The following is a 14,547-nucleotide window of genomic DNA, read 5'->3' as shown; positions in this document are numbered from 1 at the left end:
TCGCTCGGGGTTTATAACAGTGAGTTGAACCACACGCGGTGCTCTGGGCTGAGCTGAACTGGCCGCGTTCCCCTGAAGCACTTCGAGCCTTAAAACCGCTCAGAGCTTGGTCTTTCTGGCATCCCTTTTCCAGCGTCTCAGACACAGAGGCGCGGGAATGCCACTCCAAGGCAACGTGGGGGTACGGACAAGACAGGGACTCAGACTTAAAAGCAGCTGCTCTTTTTTGAAAACCCGACGACAGAAAAGAAAGAAATAAAGCCGCTCAGCAGCACACCTCGTATCAGACCCTTGCTCCCACACACACCCGGCGCCGGAGCGAGCCCCTGGAGCGCCTTACGTAGAGAATGATAAAGCAAAACGGTGTCCCCGGGCGCATCCCCCCGGGGCAGCCCCCGGGGAGCACCGCGTACTCACACGAAGGCGTGATAGAGGAGCGCCCAGCCGCGGGGTCGTTCCAGGGCGTCGTAGATCAAAGTTTGGATGCGGCGGTACCTGGCGTGGTTCCGCTTCACCGGGCGGCTCAGGGGGGTCTTCGCCAGCAGCCCCAGCCCCGGCGGGCTCCGCTTGCCGCCCTCCTCCTTCCCGCCGCCCTCCAGCAGCAGCGTCCCGTCGCGGTCGCCGCCGGCGCCCAGGGCCAGCGAGCCCTGCTCGGGGTCGCCGCCGCTCGCCGCTCGCCGCCCCGCCGCCGCCGCCGCCCCGCCGGCCGCGCTACCGCCCGCGGCGCCGCGCCGAGCCTTCAGCCCCATGGTCGGGCCCCGGAGGCGAGCTGCGGATCGGCGGCGGCGGCGGCAGCCCCGGGAGCCCCAGGGCCATGATCCGAGCTCCCCGCCCCTCCCCCCAGAACGACTTCTCTATGTATTTATATATATATATTCATCTATGTATCTATGTATATATATATATATATATATATCTGGGGGGGGGGGGTAAGCGGCAGTGGGCTGGGGGAGTCGGTCACATCCCCGTCAGGTCATTCCCGCCGGCGGGCAGCGGGCAGGCAGGCGCTCGGCGCGCACCTGGGGCCGGCGGGAGGGAGGGGAATCATCGCGGAGTTTATTTACCAGCCCGATGCCCGAGCCCCTTCCTCCCCCACCCCACCCCCCCGCGCCTTCCCTTCCTCCTCCTCCTCCTCCCAGCTCCTGCCTCCCCCCAACCCTCACGTTAGGGAGTGGCCCATTGTATGCAGCCAGCAAATAGCCGGGCGCCCGCCCCCCGCTCCCCCAGCCCGGCTGTCGAGTCATCTGCGGTGTGGGGGGCACCGGTCCCGGCCCCCTGCCATGGGACTGCCTTCCCTACGCCCCCCCAGTTCTGGTCCGACAGCCCCCCGCAGCCCCCGCCGGGGCCGCCGGCGCCGAGCGGGGAGATCCCGGCAGCCGACGGAAGGGGAGACCCCGCTCGACACCCGGGGATCCCCCTGCAGCATCACAGCCCCCCTCCTCCGTTGCGGCTGGAGGGGAGGGGGGGGAGAGGAGGGCATCCCCGGCCCCCGGCGGGGGGCTGCTTCCACCGCCGACGCAGGAAGGAGCGGAGGATGGGGATGAAGGATGCCGGGAGAGGCGGCGGGTGGGTGGTTGGAGGCGCTGCTGCCGCTGCAGCTCGAGCTGAGCCGAGCCGAGCCGGAGCCTCCGCCCGCGGAGCGAGGTTTCGGGGGCAGCACAGCCGGGCAGCCCCAGTCCCGCCGGGGAGCCCCTTTTCGCACGGGGCTCTCGCGGGAGATGCTGACACTGTCCCCTCCCAGGTGGCTCCTGGAGGGAGCAGCGCCGGTCCCGAGCCCGGCTGCGGACCCCAGGGGTCCGCTCCGACCCGTAGGACCCAAGAACTCTCCTCGCTCCGCTTTGCCATATGTACCCACACCCTGGTCCAGACTTCGGACCTAAACTCTGACGGGATGTGATTGACAGCCTGTACTCTTTTCGTTTCAGTTTCAGGGCTGCAAGAAAGACGGGAAGCGACAAGCTTTTTTTTGCCCTACACTCTTGGTACCCTGGGATTTCTGGCACAACGCGCTAGAAACAATCCCTCCGAGACATGCTCTTGAGTAAAAACCTGTCGGCAGGGCAGTGCGTTCGCATATCTGCACCTTAGGAGGAACAAAGGATCTAAAAATAAAATGCAATAACATTAAATAAATTATTCAATTAAAATAATAAAGAAGATTCAAAACCTTACAGATTACTGTTGTTTTCATGGGAGGTTCTCCTCCTCCAGATGGGGGAATTTTCCTAGTATCTCCTGAAGAGATGCCAAGACACCCAAGAGCCCTTCTAGACTCAGAAGCAGATTTGCCACCTACTCTAGCTGCTCCTGTTCCATTTCTGAGGGATGTGCAGTCCTCCTGTTTCACACACCAGGAAGGACAACAGATGGAAAGGGAGCTCCTGGAGATGATTTCTGGACCCACCACAGGCCATGCTATTTTGGACCCGAGTCACTCAAAAGTGACACTTCTGCCGTTGCAGTGCCGCGTGGAAGAAGGGCTGTTTTCCCTACCATATTTCACCTCTGAGGTGATTCTCTTGAGCAGAATCTGTGCCAAAGAAGAAAAACCACCTCTGCCTTCAGCTCTGCAAGCTCCAGCTTTAACATGTCTCAGTCACCATTTGATTTTGAGCCTTTGCAACCCCATGGGATTTGTCTACAAGCAGCTGAGAGCAGACAGCACCGTATCTCACACACATCCCCCAGTGTCTGCAGCCAGTGTCAGGATAGCTGAGATCTCCATGACATTTTCAGCGAGGAGGGGCTGGCCCGGGCGCAGCACCGGGACCGCACACGTTCTGCTGCCTGCTCAGCTCACATCTATCAGCATCATTTGAATGTCATTTATAGCTGTGTTCCCAAGGAGGGCTGTGGGAGGCTAGGAAGTTTTGATAACTAGGCCATTTATCTCTCTCCAGCTCCTGTTCTACCTCAGTACAATAGCGATTACACTTCCCAATACCACAGGGGAGCTATAAGCATTAGCAAGGATGGATGGGGCACTGAGAGTGGAGCATTTCCTTCAGATAACACCCTATGCCTTAACCTTCATCCCAGTGTTGCATTAGGAAGAGGTGGGAGGAGAATGGAAGAGGAAAGAAAATTTATAGCTAACCAATTCATCACAGCTTTGAACCACAACAGTAAATGTTCAAACCAAAATGGGAATGGTAAATAATTTTCATGGAGGAAGGCAGTAAATTATTTTCACTTGCAAAGGGTTGTACCAATGTCAAATAGCAATAGGTGATTGATAGGCAGGCACACCAGGAGTGCCTTTTATAGCCCTTGCACCAGGGACACAACACTTTTCAATATCAATTACATGTTGAGGGTTTTCAGTTGCAGGCTTCTGGGACATTTTCAAGCCTCAAATTACAACCATACAAAACACCATTTGAGACCCAACAGGAAAGAGTTTCCATCTCCTCTCTAAAATTAAAATCCCGTAGCTCAGTGTCAGGAATTCTCCTCCTCCATACTCCATCTGGGATAACTGTTGCACAGATGTAGCTGTGCTGGCTGAGAAGCAGTGTAACGCAAGGGGAGTTAGCTAAATTCTTCTAGATCAATCCAAAGACACACAGCAGTTTCAAGGGGATCTGAATCAAAACCCAATAGTAGTGCTACTGTACGTGGTTGGCAGTACCACTGCTTGGGACCCCAATCCTATTGCACACCTGCTGGCAAAGCTCCCGCTGATGTCGAAGGGAGTTTGGCCAGATGGAGGGCTCCAGGCTATGATTTGGCTTAATGAGCAATTACACTCCATTACTATTATTTATGGTGTGTTGCTGGCAGCACCCAGCGTGCACAGGTTTGATATCCACCTCCTTGGCTGACACTGGAGATCTCTGTAATCAAAAGCGAGTGCTTCTGCTGAGCTGGAGCTTGCAGCCAGGAGGCTGTAACAGGCTCTGCTGGGAGTGTGCAGAGGGACTGCCGGTAAGCATCTCCCGGTAGGTTGTGCTAGCCCTCGTCGAACAGGAAACTGCTTCAGTCAAAGAGTTTATCTCTAAAATCAGAGAAAACCAGCAAGGGAATATATCTGTTGGTCAATATAATATGCCTTTGTCTTGGCTTTTTCATAGTTCATCTGGATTCTTGTGAATGACAAAGCACAGGAGCGGTTGGTAAACCTCACATGAACGCACAGAGTGTGTTCTAGTAGAACCACATGAACATGAACATCTAGATCATGTTTACAAGAAGGAAAAAGGCAAACAGAAAGTCAGTTACTGTGCAAAAGACTTCAGAACCAAAATGGTCATGAGATCAGCTGCTCATGAGCTTCAGTGACAGAGGAAGAGAGATTTGGTACTTGAAAAACTAGTCAGGAGCTCTCTAGGAACCGGGAACAGAAAGCAACACTGTCTACAGTGTGAGTGAAACTCATTAAAATGTCTTGTCCTACTTTAGTAGGACGTGCTTTGAGAAAGGTGCTGAAGAGCAGAACTACAGGGAACATTTCCTGGGATGAAAGATTTGAAGCTTGAGGACCTCTTGACCCAGGAGTCTTATATATAGCAAGGCTCAGTGCATGGAGGGTGAAGCTATATAACCATAGAAGTAAGTGGGATCTCAGTTTCAGTGTAAGCACTGATGCTGAATTTTGTTGCCCTTCTCTTTCTATCCTTCTTCTGGCTCCTCTATTTCATCAAGCAAAATTTTTGCAGTACTTTAAGGCTTCTAGTTTCTCCTTTAGGGTGAAAAGATCTAATCTTGGTTTTAGCTGGGGGATCTAACACCAACCTCCACTCAACCTTTGGTATAAGCTCCATCAAGGACCCTCATGCTTTTTTCTCTGAAGCTCCAAAGGAAGACTCCGTCCATAGGCAAAACTACCTCAAGATCACTTTCAATCACGTAGTTAAAACTCACTACTTGGATGCCCACAAAATCTACCAGTGTGACTGAGCATGGTTTGGAAGCTGCTACTGCCAAATGCCAAATGAGACAGTGCAAGTACGGAGTCCAGCACTGACACCACAGCTGATTCAGGCAGCAGGAGTGGTTTAGCTTTAAAAGAGACCTGAGGCCCCATGGGGACTGATTTAGGGGGTTGTTAACCCAGACATAGATTGTGCTGCCATAGCTGTGTTGTTCAAACACCCAACCTAAATCTTGTACTGTCACTTCTGTGTTTAGCAGCATAGATATGCTCATGCATTTCCTCTCCCCTCTTTGTACATCCATGTCTTCCTTCTTCCTTACAGATACATGTCAAATTCTTTTTTTCAGGGCTTGTTTCTTGGGGATTAGTATTGAAGGAACCTAAGCTGTGCCTTAAACTAACACAAAGTGAAGCCCAGCAAGTCAGAAAAACCAGTAAGAACGAGACAGAACAGCCTAGTCAAGCATGCAGCACTCTAAGAGTGGTCTTAAGTCAGAGTTGCAGTTTTGATCTCTATTTTTTAAAATCTATGGCCTAATTTTACGTGAAGCTGTGGTCTGTGATCTGCGGGTGGCCAAACCGATAAAAATGTCACCTACTGGCTTCCAGATCATTGCATGAACTGCATGAAAACAGGTCAGGCAGAAGGACACACAAGAATCATGTTGGGAAGACTGAAACCAGTGTCTTCTCCTTAAATCTGCTGATAGAAGAGTGGTGGTGATGTCCATGAAACCTCAAAGCTGTGCAGAAAAATAAGTTAGTTATGACATGCAGCCCTTCCTTTCTGAGACTGTAGATGAGCCTAACCCTAACCTGTTGCCTCAAAATATTTTCTCTGCAGTGATAAGGTCTGGCTGGAAAGCAGAGTATGTATTAGCTCTTGTTCAGGGACAGAATAACTGTGGGGCTGGCGCTGATGGTCCTAAAGTGAGCAAAATTTATTAAAAGAAAAAAAACAAAACCACACACATAAGAACCCCCCAAAAAAACAAAACAAAAAACCAACTAAACAAAAAAACAAACACAAAACTCCAAACAAAAACAAAAACACCACCAAAAAACAAACAAACAAGAAAAAGCCCCCACCAACTGTAAAATAACTTCATAGAAACAGTGCTCACTTGAGAGAAATACTTGCCAGGACAGGTCCCCTTGCCCAGGAGCTAGCAGGGCGAGTATTCCCAGGTTTGCAACTGCAGCAGCTCTGTTCTAGCAGACAGTGGTGGAAATGAGGCCACAGAAATCCCCCATGCAAACTCTGCTCTCCCTAACCATCGAGTCCCCTGGCACTCAGTGATCCACAGAGCACAAGAATGCCATCCATAGGAATGGGAGACCAACTTCCATCTGCCACTGGCCTCGCTGCCTACCAGCTTCACGGAAAACATGAAGTGGAAGATAAATCTCCACCACTACAAATTACTGCATGGGTAAAGAAAATCAATACACTGTAACTTCACACCGTCTCAGTGCCATTAAAAGTTCGTTGAAAACCAATCAAAAGGGCATCCATAATTCACTCATGCTCACCTTAGTGAATCCACGTCACAGTCAGGAAGCATGTGTGCATCCATAATCTTGTCCCATCATTTTGCACAGTCCCTGTCTTTGAGACAGGAGGAGGGATTTCAGCAGTAAGGTTCATGTATTGTATCAGTACCTTCAAACTTTGGGCTCTAGCTCAGCTGAGCTCTAACCATCCCAGTCCTTGACTGCCTTGAAAAAACTATTCATCCTAAACTTCTTTGTTTCTCAGCCCACTGAGCTTAACATGGTTGGATCTGCCTTACCTTGACTCATTTTCAGGCATGCCCTTTTAGCACACAAGGCAAGGCAGCACTAAAGTATTAAAAGTCAAAGCGCTGCCTGAAAAAATTCTTCACAGAAGGAAAGCAAGCAAATAAAGATGGATCTTCATGGGTGTTTTGCTTCCTCTCCCCTAGTGTCATGTTTTATGACTTTTTCTGAGCCTCTTGGAATTTCTCTCTTTCCCTCCTGACTATAAGGGAGTGAAAGTAAGGTGAGAGTCTCCCTTCCAGGTGTTGGGACATCACACAATCAACCCAAAATACTGACATTTGAACTCTTATCCCTACAATTGGCAACTCTGAGGAATGTGTATTGGAAACATTACTGACTGAAAAGATTTCTCCTTTTTCTTTTAGGTAATTTTTAGGGTTCCATAATGTGCCTAATATAATACAGTCTCCCCCTGTCAAAGTGAGTCTTTCAACTGGATATTTTTCCTTAACATCAGAATAATCAATTGGAATGTCAGTAGTGGAAATCTGATTGTGCTATAGATTCAACATCAAACAAAGTTAGTACAGAGTTACTAGGAGGTGCAGCCTGTGACTGGTTTTACAAAGGGCTCCCATCAAATTCCCTCTTTGTCTTTAGACCTGAAGAAATCAGGTTGAAAGAATTGTCTTGCAGGGAACTTACCCACTGGTTTCCTTTATGCTGCCTATTTTTATACAAGGCAGCAATCTGGCTTAGCTCTTTTGGGTATTTTCTAGAAATATTTATCCAGTGCTTCTAATGTTATGCAGAACAGAAATGTCCATGTGGTACAATTTGAAGTAGAAAAGAGAGAGAAATGGTGTCTACATATGGCAGAAACCTTTGAATACCAGTTTATAATTGCTATAAACTGATCCACTGCAAACTCCTCAGTCAAGTGCCTTCTAGTGGAGCAAGAGAGAAGAGGCCTTTGCTTTGGGTGTCTTGAGTGCCAGAATTATGTTTCTTCATGACGTGTATTCCATCACTGAAGGTAAAATATGAGGATGATTAAATAACTGGTACAACTTCACCACCAGCCCTGGGTAGGACCATAACTGATTGTATGAAGCACCACATAATGTGAAATGGAGATGTTGTCTGTCAAGTCCTCATGGCACAGTCTGCTTTACAACAATAGTCCTATTCCAGTAGATTCCTGATAACTTCAGTTGGAACCATCTCTGATGGATAGGAAGCAATCTTCAGATATTCATGTAATCACAGAATCAAGGACTGATTGAAGTTGGAAGGGATCTCTGGAGGTCATCTAGTCAAATCCTTGTACTCCAGCTGCACAAAGGATTGAATAACCTGACATATATTTTAATTTCAAGGAATTTAAACCAGAGCTACAGCATGATTGACAGCTATCAGTCCTTCACATGTGGAATCCAATTCTGGTTTGCATAGGTACCCATCCTTATTTACCTTCAGCTCTTGAGAGGAGAACACCCCATGGGCTGGCAGTGATCCTACAGGCAAAATTTCTGTCCACTGTCTTTGGTAGCTGCAGGATTTCACTCCAGTCTTCCAAGGATGCCACTTCTCACTTCCCTAAACAGAGGAAGAAACTGCCCTGTGTTAGGACAACTTCTGTCTTCTCAAATGTAAAACTGAAAATCTATTTCCAGCCTCCTTTTCCTTGCCCACTCATCTCCAAGATGATACTTCCCTCTTCCATTGAAAGCAGTCTCTGACAAGCTTCTCCAGGGCTTTCTGAATACTACAGCTCTGAAGGACCAGCAAAAGCCTCCAAGTCCACCCCCCACACATATCCAGATTTTCAAATGGCTCGTCTGAGGGTGGACATTCTCCTGCACAGGCAGGCACAGCTCTCCAACTCATGTAGTCTCTTCATGCTGAAAGTAACAGTGAGCTGCACAATGCCAGGAGCTCACAGATTTTTTTCTACTTGCTTTTCAGCTTACCGGACCCACCCCAACACATTCAAGCCCTTTGAATGATGGTCCAAAATTTATGGCTTCTGTTGTTCTCAAATGCTGCCTTTCTGTTTCATAATTTGCACCTCCTCTATGTTAGTGTTCAGAAGGAGAAAGGGAAAATCATTGACTGTATGTAAATGTACTTTATTGCACAAAGATAAATGTTGATTAGCCTGCACAGTACCACAGTTGACTTCAGACAAGAAACCATGGTGTGGCTATAACTTTGTGGCAGCTCCCAGGTATCGCATAATTTCTATAGTATAGTGAGCAAGGAATGCACTGGGAATCTGCCAAATTAAATATTTATTCCCCTTTTCTGAACAATAAATGTCCATACCTCCAAGCCTGAAGGATGTGGAGCCCTGCACTATCAAAGCAACTTGTTCCTGCTACTATTGTCTTTCCTGTTCCTAAAAAGGGCTAGTTAGGAAGTAGCCATGAGAACACGGTCACAGGGCTCTGCTTTGCAGTAACACTCTGCCTACCCAGCAAGTTACCCTTGCAGGAAAATTGCAAATTTGATTTGGAAGAGTTCAGGGTACCTGAGCAGTGACAACATGGATGTGCTCCTTAAACCATATTATTTCTTAGCTTGATTTCATAATGGAAGATTCAAAGAAACTGTGAGTAGAGACAGTGTGTCTAGAAGACACTGAGGGAAGGAGTAGGATTTGCTCTCATCTGTTCAGGAGGAGAGTTGAATTGGAAATTAATATGTGGGTGTAACACTTAAAAGATCTTGCTTTCTTTTTCTGCTATTACTTATTCCCTGTGTGGCTGTGATCAGTAATATTCCATGTACCATTCAGGCAGCAGCTGTTTGTCTCAATTCCTTAGGCTTTGGTCCTGTGCTTCATTTTCTACCAAGGCCAGTGCACGCAGTTCACTGGAGCATTAGGGCTTTAGTGCTTTGGGAGTACAACGTCTGGTACGACACAGGGCCTGGCATGATGAATGGGCTCCCTCAGCGCTGCAGGAACAGACGTGCTACATTATTAATAAGCAGGTGAACGAGGAGGTGGATGGCAGTGCAGTTCTTAAGTGTGTGGACTGAGGTACTGACAGTGGAAGCACATCTGTTAGTCCCATCTCCACCAGATGGTTCCTTTCAGTGCCCAAAGTTACTGTAATTTATTTAACCTATATTTTAGTTCAGGGCTAGCTGAGGAGTGGACACACCCCAGATAGGAGAATAGTTGTCTGACAGCTGCAAACTTTGATAGGAACATAAACCCATGGAAATTCTTCAACAATAAGTTAAAGACTCTCAGAGTTTTCTTTTGAATGGATGAACTGATTAAAAAAAGAGAAACCAAATTTTTTTTTAATCAAAATGTGCTAACTTAAGGTCTTTCTTTTTATTATTATTCTTTCTTGGAAAGAAGTTTTATAAGTTTCTTGCTTGGGAAACAAGTTTTTTGCTCACTAAAAATAGTTTGAAAGCTGATTCTATTTCAGTTTAACAAAATAAAAACAGCAAAATGGAAAAGTTTGGCAAGAAGTTGTTAAAAGGTTGAGCAAACAATAATTCAGGGTTTCAGTATCTCAGCAGTTCCTCGTGCTCAGAGCTTCAGGGAGGTTTAAACCAGGGGACTATTTTCTTCTTGGGCTGGACACTGAGGACATGCGTGACCAGCCAGGGCAGCAGCACAGAACGGCAGGGACTGAACAGGCTGTTCCCACTCAGCCAAAGATCTGTTTGCTGACCTGTCACCCTGTAAACGGGGAAGATATGATACATTTTTAACTGAGGTTCCGTAGCAAGGCCACATGTCCCCATGTTTGTTTGAATCTTCAGACAGCCTGAACTCACACTGGGTGTTGTAATGTTTCACCTTGTAAAGAAGTTGTCATAACCTCCTGGGCTCCCAAGCTAAACATCAGTTCTGTTCTGATGAAAAGAGAAAATATTTCTTCCTTGCATGGTTGTGTGTTCATCTTGCTGTCCCATTCCATTTTCACAGCAGCCAATGCTTGGGCTGTGACTGTGGCTGGAGGTTGGATGGTACTTGGAGCAAGCTGGTCTAGGGAAGGTGTCCCTGCCCACGGCAGGGGGTTGGAACTCAACTTTCCAAACCAAACCGTTCTACGACTCTATGATTCTACGATTGTTTTATTGGAGGCTGAAATCAAACTGAGGAACACTCAAGCTTAATTCCAGCTTGATCCTCCTTGTTAGGCAGAAGATCATTTGCGATATCCAGGTTCACCACAAACCGCAATGCTGAAGTCTTTGGTAGAGATTTCTAGCAAGCTATGAGAACAAAAGCATTGTGAGATGAATGGATTCAAGCTCTTGAATTCATGAGGGGACCTCAAGTTGAGCTAAGGGGAAACTTTTTTCATCAAACTCAAAAAATATTAACAGGAAAATGATAACAAAGATAAAATTGGGTGGAGGGTTTTTAACTCTTTTGCAGAAGCTTAAACAGAGTAAAAAATTTTCTTTTGAAGATTTGTTTGAAGTGTATGTTTTACCATTTCAAAGGGGTTTTTAAGAAGTTCAAACCAGTAGCAACAAAACTAGAAATTTGGCCAGAGCCAAAATGCAGCATTTTGAACAGTTAAAAACAAATTTCTCCCACTGTTTTCTGAGTTTTGAGGTTGCTTGCAGTACTGTTGTAGTTGCATGAGGTTCTTTGATGGGGTTGAATTTGCAGTGACTTTTTTTATGGCATTGCTCTGCATTCAGTAACCTGACAGCAGCCAGAACCCATTTCTTGTTCCTTTCCAGTGCAACACCTCTTTCTCCTTGTGTTTGTAGTGAAATCCATCTGTGTAGTTGCACCATCATAACAGCCTCAAACACCCCAAACTCCACCCAGCAAAGACTGATGATGGCTGAGGGGCATTGCTCAAGCAGCTGAAGTTCAGGGTGCTGTGCCTTCCTCCCTAGTTCACAATTTAGATTGGCTACAGAGAAATAAATTTTAACTCTGCTCTAGTGATAGATTTTGGCTACCTGAGCTGGCTGTTGCTCTGCTATGGTAAAAAGACATCCTTGTTTGGTTGCAGAACATATAAGACAAGCTAAGAGCCTGGGGGATCTGATGGCCTCTCTTTTTTGCCATGGGGATTTGCCATTCCAGATGTTTGATCCTAGTGGGGACACCTTTCTTGGACCAGTGTTCAGGCACCTTTCCGTAGTTTCAGAAGAGCTCTGCAAACCCATTTTTGTAATTTCATGGTGCGGGCAAAAAAAGCAGGTTAAAAAATAAGCTTCCACTTTCTTTTCACGTCATAATGTGAAGTCTTGGAAATTACAGCCCCTTGAATGGCAGAGGCTTTGAACAGTGCAAGGTCCAGAGCCCATCCCAAGACTTTGCTACTTCTAGCAGAAGAGCAATGTTACAGCCTCCAGTTCAGCACCCTTTTGCAGCCTCTTGAAGTTTGAATCCCACCAATTTAGCATATTTAAATGCCTTCCTGGATATTTTCTTGTTCTTTTGAGTATTGGTGGCCCGTGTGAATGTAGCAGAGTTCAGCACAGATGCCAGTAAGTGAATAAAACATAAGAGCTCAGAGGAAGAGATGCAGACAAGGATCCATTTTGCCAGATCACTGTCTACTTTAAGGCCAAATTACAGCTGATCTGCTTCTATCTTGGCCCAATCAATCTGCTATTAAAAGAATGATCTATCAAAGAAAGTCTAAATATATCTAGGCTTTGAGAAAGAACTTCCAGCAATTCATCATGGAGGCAAGAGACAGAACAGTTTAAAGGTATTCTCAGCGCAACTCCTTCACCTGTGGCTGACCTTTCTGCTCAAAAAGAGACTTAATTATTTCAGACTGTCAAGACCTTATTTATTGGAGGCATCACTGTTCACTAAAAGGGAAAATACCTGCATCACAAGATATTTTTGTCCTCACCAGGAAGCTACAAGAGCATTAATTTAAATGCATTAATGAGACGTTCCACATTTTTAATGTTGGAGGGAAGCCCACGTTCCTGCTCACTTCCTCAGCTGCCTTTCAGCATTTCTGTCTGTGACAGAGCTGTGCTGTTCCAGAGCTGTGACTCGGTGCTGCTGGAGACTGAAAGACGGAAGGGCAGGAGATCTGGGAAGCTGAATCTGGAATTTCTAACTCTCACCCCAGCAGCTCACAGCACAACAGGGAGCAAACCTCTTGGCCCCCATGTTCCAAAGTTTGTCCTTAGTTCACCCAGGCACAAGCTGTATTAACCACCAGAAGCTCTGCACAAACAGAACTAATGAAAAGTTAAGGGCAAGCAAGGATGACTTGGCCAAACCAAAAGGCCTCAGTCACATCTCCTGAATACCTGTATATTTCCCCAACAACAAGCTTGGAAGGAGCAAAGCTCTGCAATTAGTTAGAAAATTTCAGTATGGATTTCAGTGCCTAGACTGGGATTTGTGGTGTTTGAAAGCCCTAGTGCTCACTGATCCATGCCTTAATTTCCCTACCTTCAAATGGAGATGATGTGGCAATAATTAGTATCTGGAAAGCACTTCAGATGTTTATACAGTCCATTCCCTAGAGCCAATTACCTACAATCAATGGGGTATAATGGCCTCATATTATCACAATAATTAAATACTTCCAACTCGTCACTTAACCAATGTTTACAGTGCAGCAGTGAGACAGAAGAAATCTTAACTTTACTTGGTTGACAGAGAACACGTGTAAAGGAAAAAATAAGTAATTTTTTCAGAACATCTCTATAACATGTAAAATATCCACATGTGCTTCTGAGCAATTAAATCCAAAGAACTGTTAGGCAGTTTAGATCACTTAATTTTCAGAGAGTCCACCCTGAAGCTCAAAGAACTGCAGCCTTGCACTGCAGGTCTTACTCTTGGATCCTGGTGATCAAAATTATGCAGAATGTGATTGGAGCAGCTTTACTTCTGCAGCCCTCGCCAAACATCCATGATCTATGTTTCTAAATACAGACCTTCAATAAATTGTTGCTGGGATAGAAGGAGAAATAGTCGTTCCCTGAAGCATCTGTCTCAATAGCCGAAGTCTTTTGCAACTTTTTGGTATTACGCTTCTGTTAACAAGCACATTTTAACCCACACATAATTTTGGAGAATACTTTTACCTTTATTACACTTATGTTTCTATCAAATGTAAAAGCCTGTACTGACTGGATAGAGAATAGGTGATAGAGGCATTTTGTAAGTAAAGGTATCTAACATTGAATAGGGTGAAAAAAATCCCACAATCCCAAGAATAACCTTCTAGCATTTTGTGTCTGAATGGCAGTTCTGCCTTGTCTTTCCTTCTTCCTTCAACTTGGAAAAGATCTGGAGCAACGAGGCTTATGGTAGGCTATTTATATATATATTCCTTTTACTATGAACACAGGCTAGAACCATAATCACCATCAAAACCTGAACTTTTGATGACCCATCCCTGTGTTTTGTGTACTTGAAAGAAAACAGAGACTAAAAAGATGGATCTGAGTAATAAAACACGGTCTGTGCATAGGATGGTGCAAAGTGCCTCTCCAATGTGATTACCGGGAACCAAGTGGGACTGTGTTATTTCAACCTGATTTTGAGTCATATAATGTATCCCCCAGAGAATTTACTGCAGCATAAGTAACAGCAGACGGGCCATCCTGTGCTTGGAAAACATACTCCATTTGATGCATCTTCAGAGTAGTACTGAATAATAGAAGATACTGTGTATCATCTTAATTTTTTATGATGAAGCACCACAATACAGGTCAAATAGAAACATTCATTCCTTAAAAAAAAAAAAAAAAAAAAAAAAAAAAGCCCAAACATGCAAAACTCTAGAAAGGCAGTGGGGAACTTTGTATTGACTTCTGTAAACTTTGTGAGATCAGGCTGCTCATATTTTTATTAGTTCTTCAAGTATGGCACCTGAAGTAATTTTCTAGACTTGAGATGAAGAAATGAGACTCTTAACAGCTTCTGAATGAAAAATGAAAAGAAATTC

At 45.8% G+C, this 14,547-nt stretch overlaps 1 protein-coding gene across 2 annotated transcripts in view; it reads right to left on the bottom strand.

Moving 5' to 3' along the window:
* Positions 1-1,072, bottom strand: part of KCNQ3 (potassium voltage-gated channel subfamily Q member 3) — a 208,741-nt gene extending 207,669 nt beyond the window's left edge. For both annotated transcript variants that reach the window (XM_032694352.1, XM_032694358.1), the window contains exon 1: positions 418-1,072. In XM_032694352.1, the coding sequence (XP_032550243.1) occupies positions 418-749 (332 nt within the window). In that variant the 5' untranslated portion in view covers positions 750-1,072. The remainder of the gene's footprint in view (positions 1-417) is intronic.
* Between the last annotated feature and the right edge of the window lie 13,475 nt (positions 1,073-14,547).

The sequence above is a fragment of the Chiroxiphia lanceolata genome, chromosome 1 (genome assembly GCF_009829145.1).
Source record: "Chiroxiphia lanceolata isolate bChiLan1 chromosome 1, bChiLan1.pri, whole genome shotgun sequence".
NCBI classification, from domain to species: Eukaryota; Metazoa; Chordata; class Aves; order Passeriformes; family Pipridae; genus Chiroxiphia; species Chiroxiphia lanceolata.
This window is presented reverse-complemented; position numbering and strand designations above follow the sequence as displayed.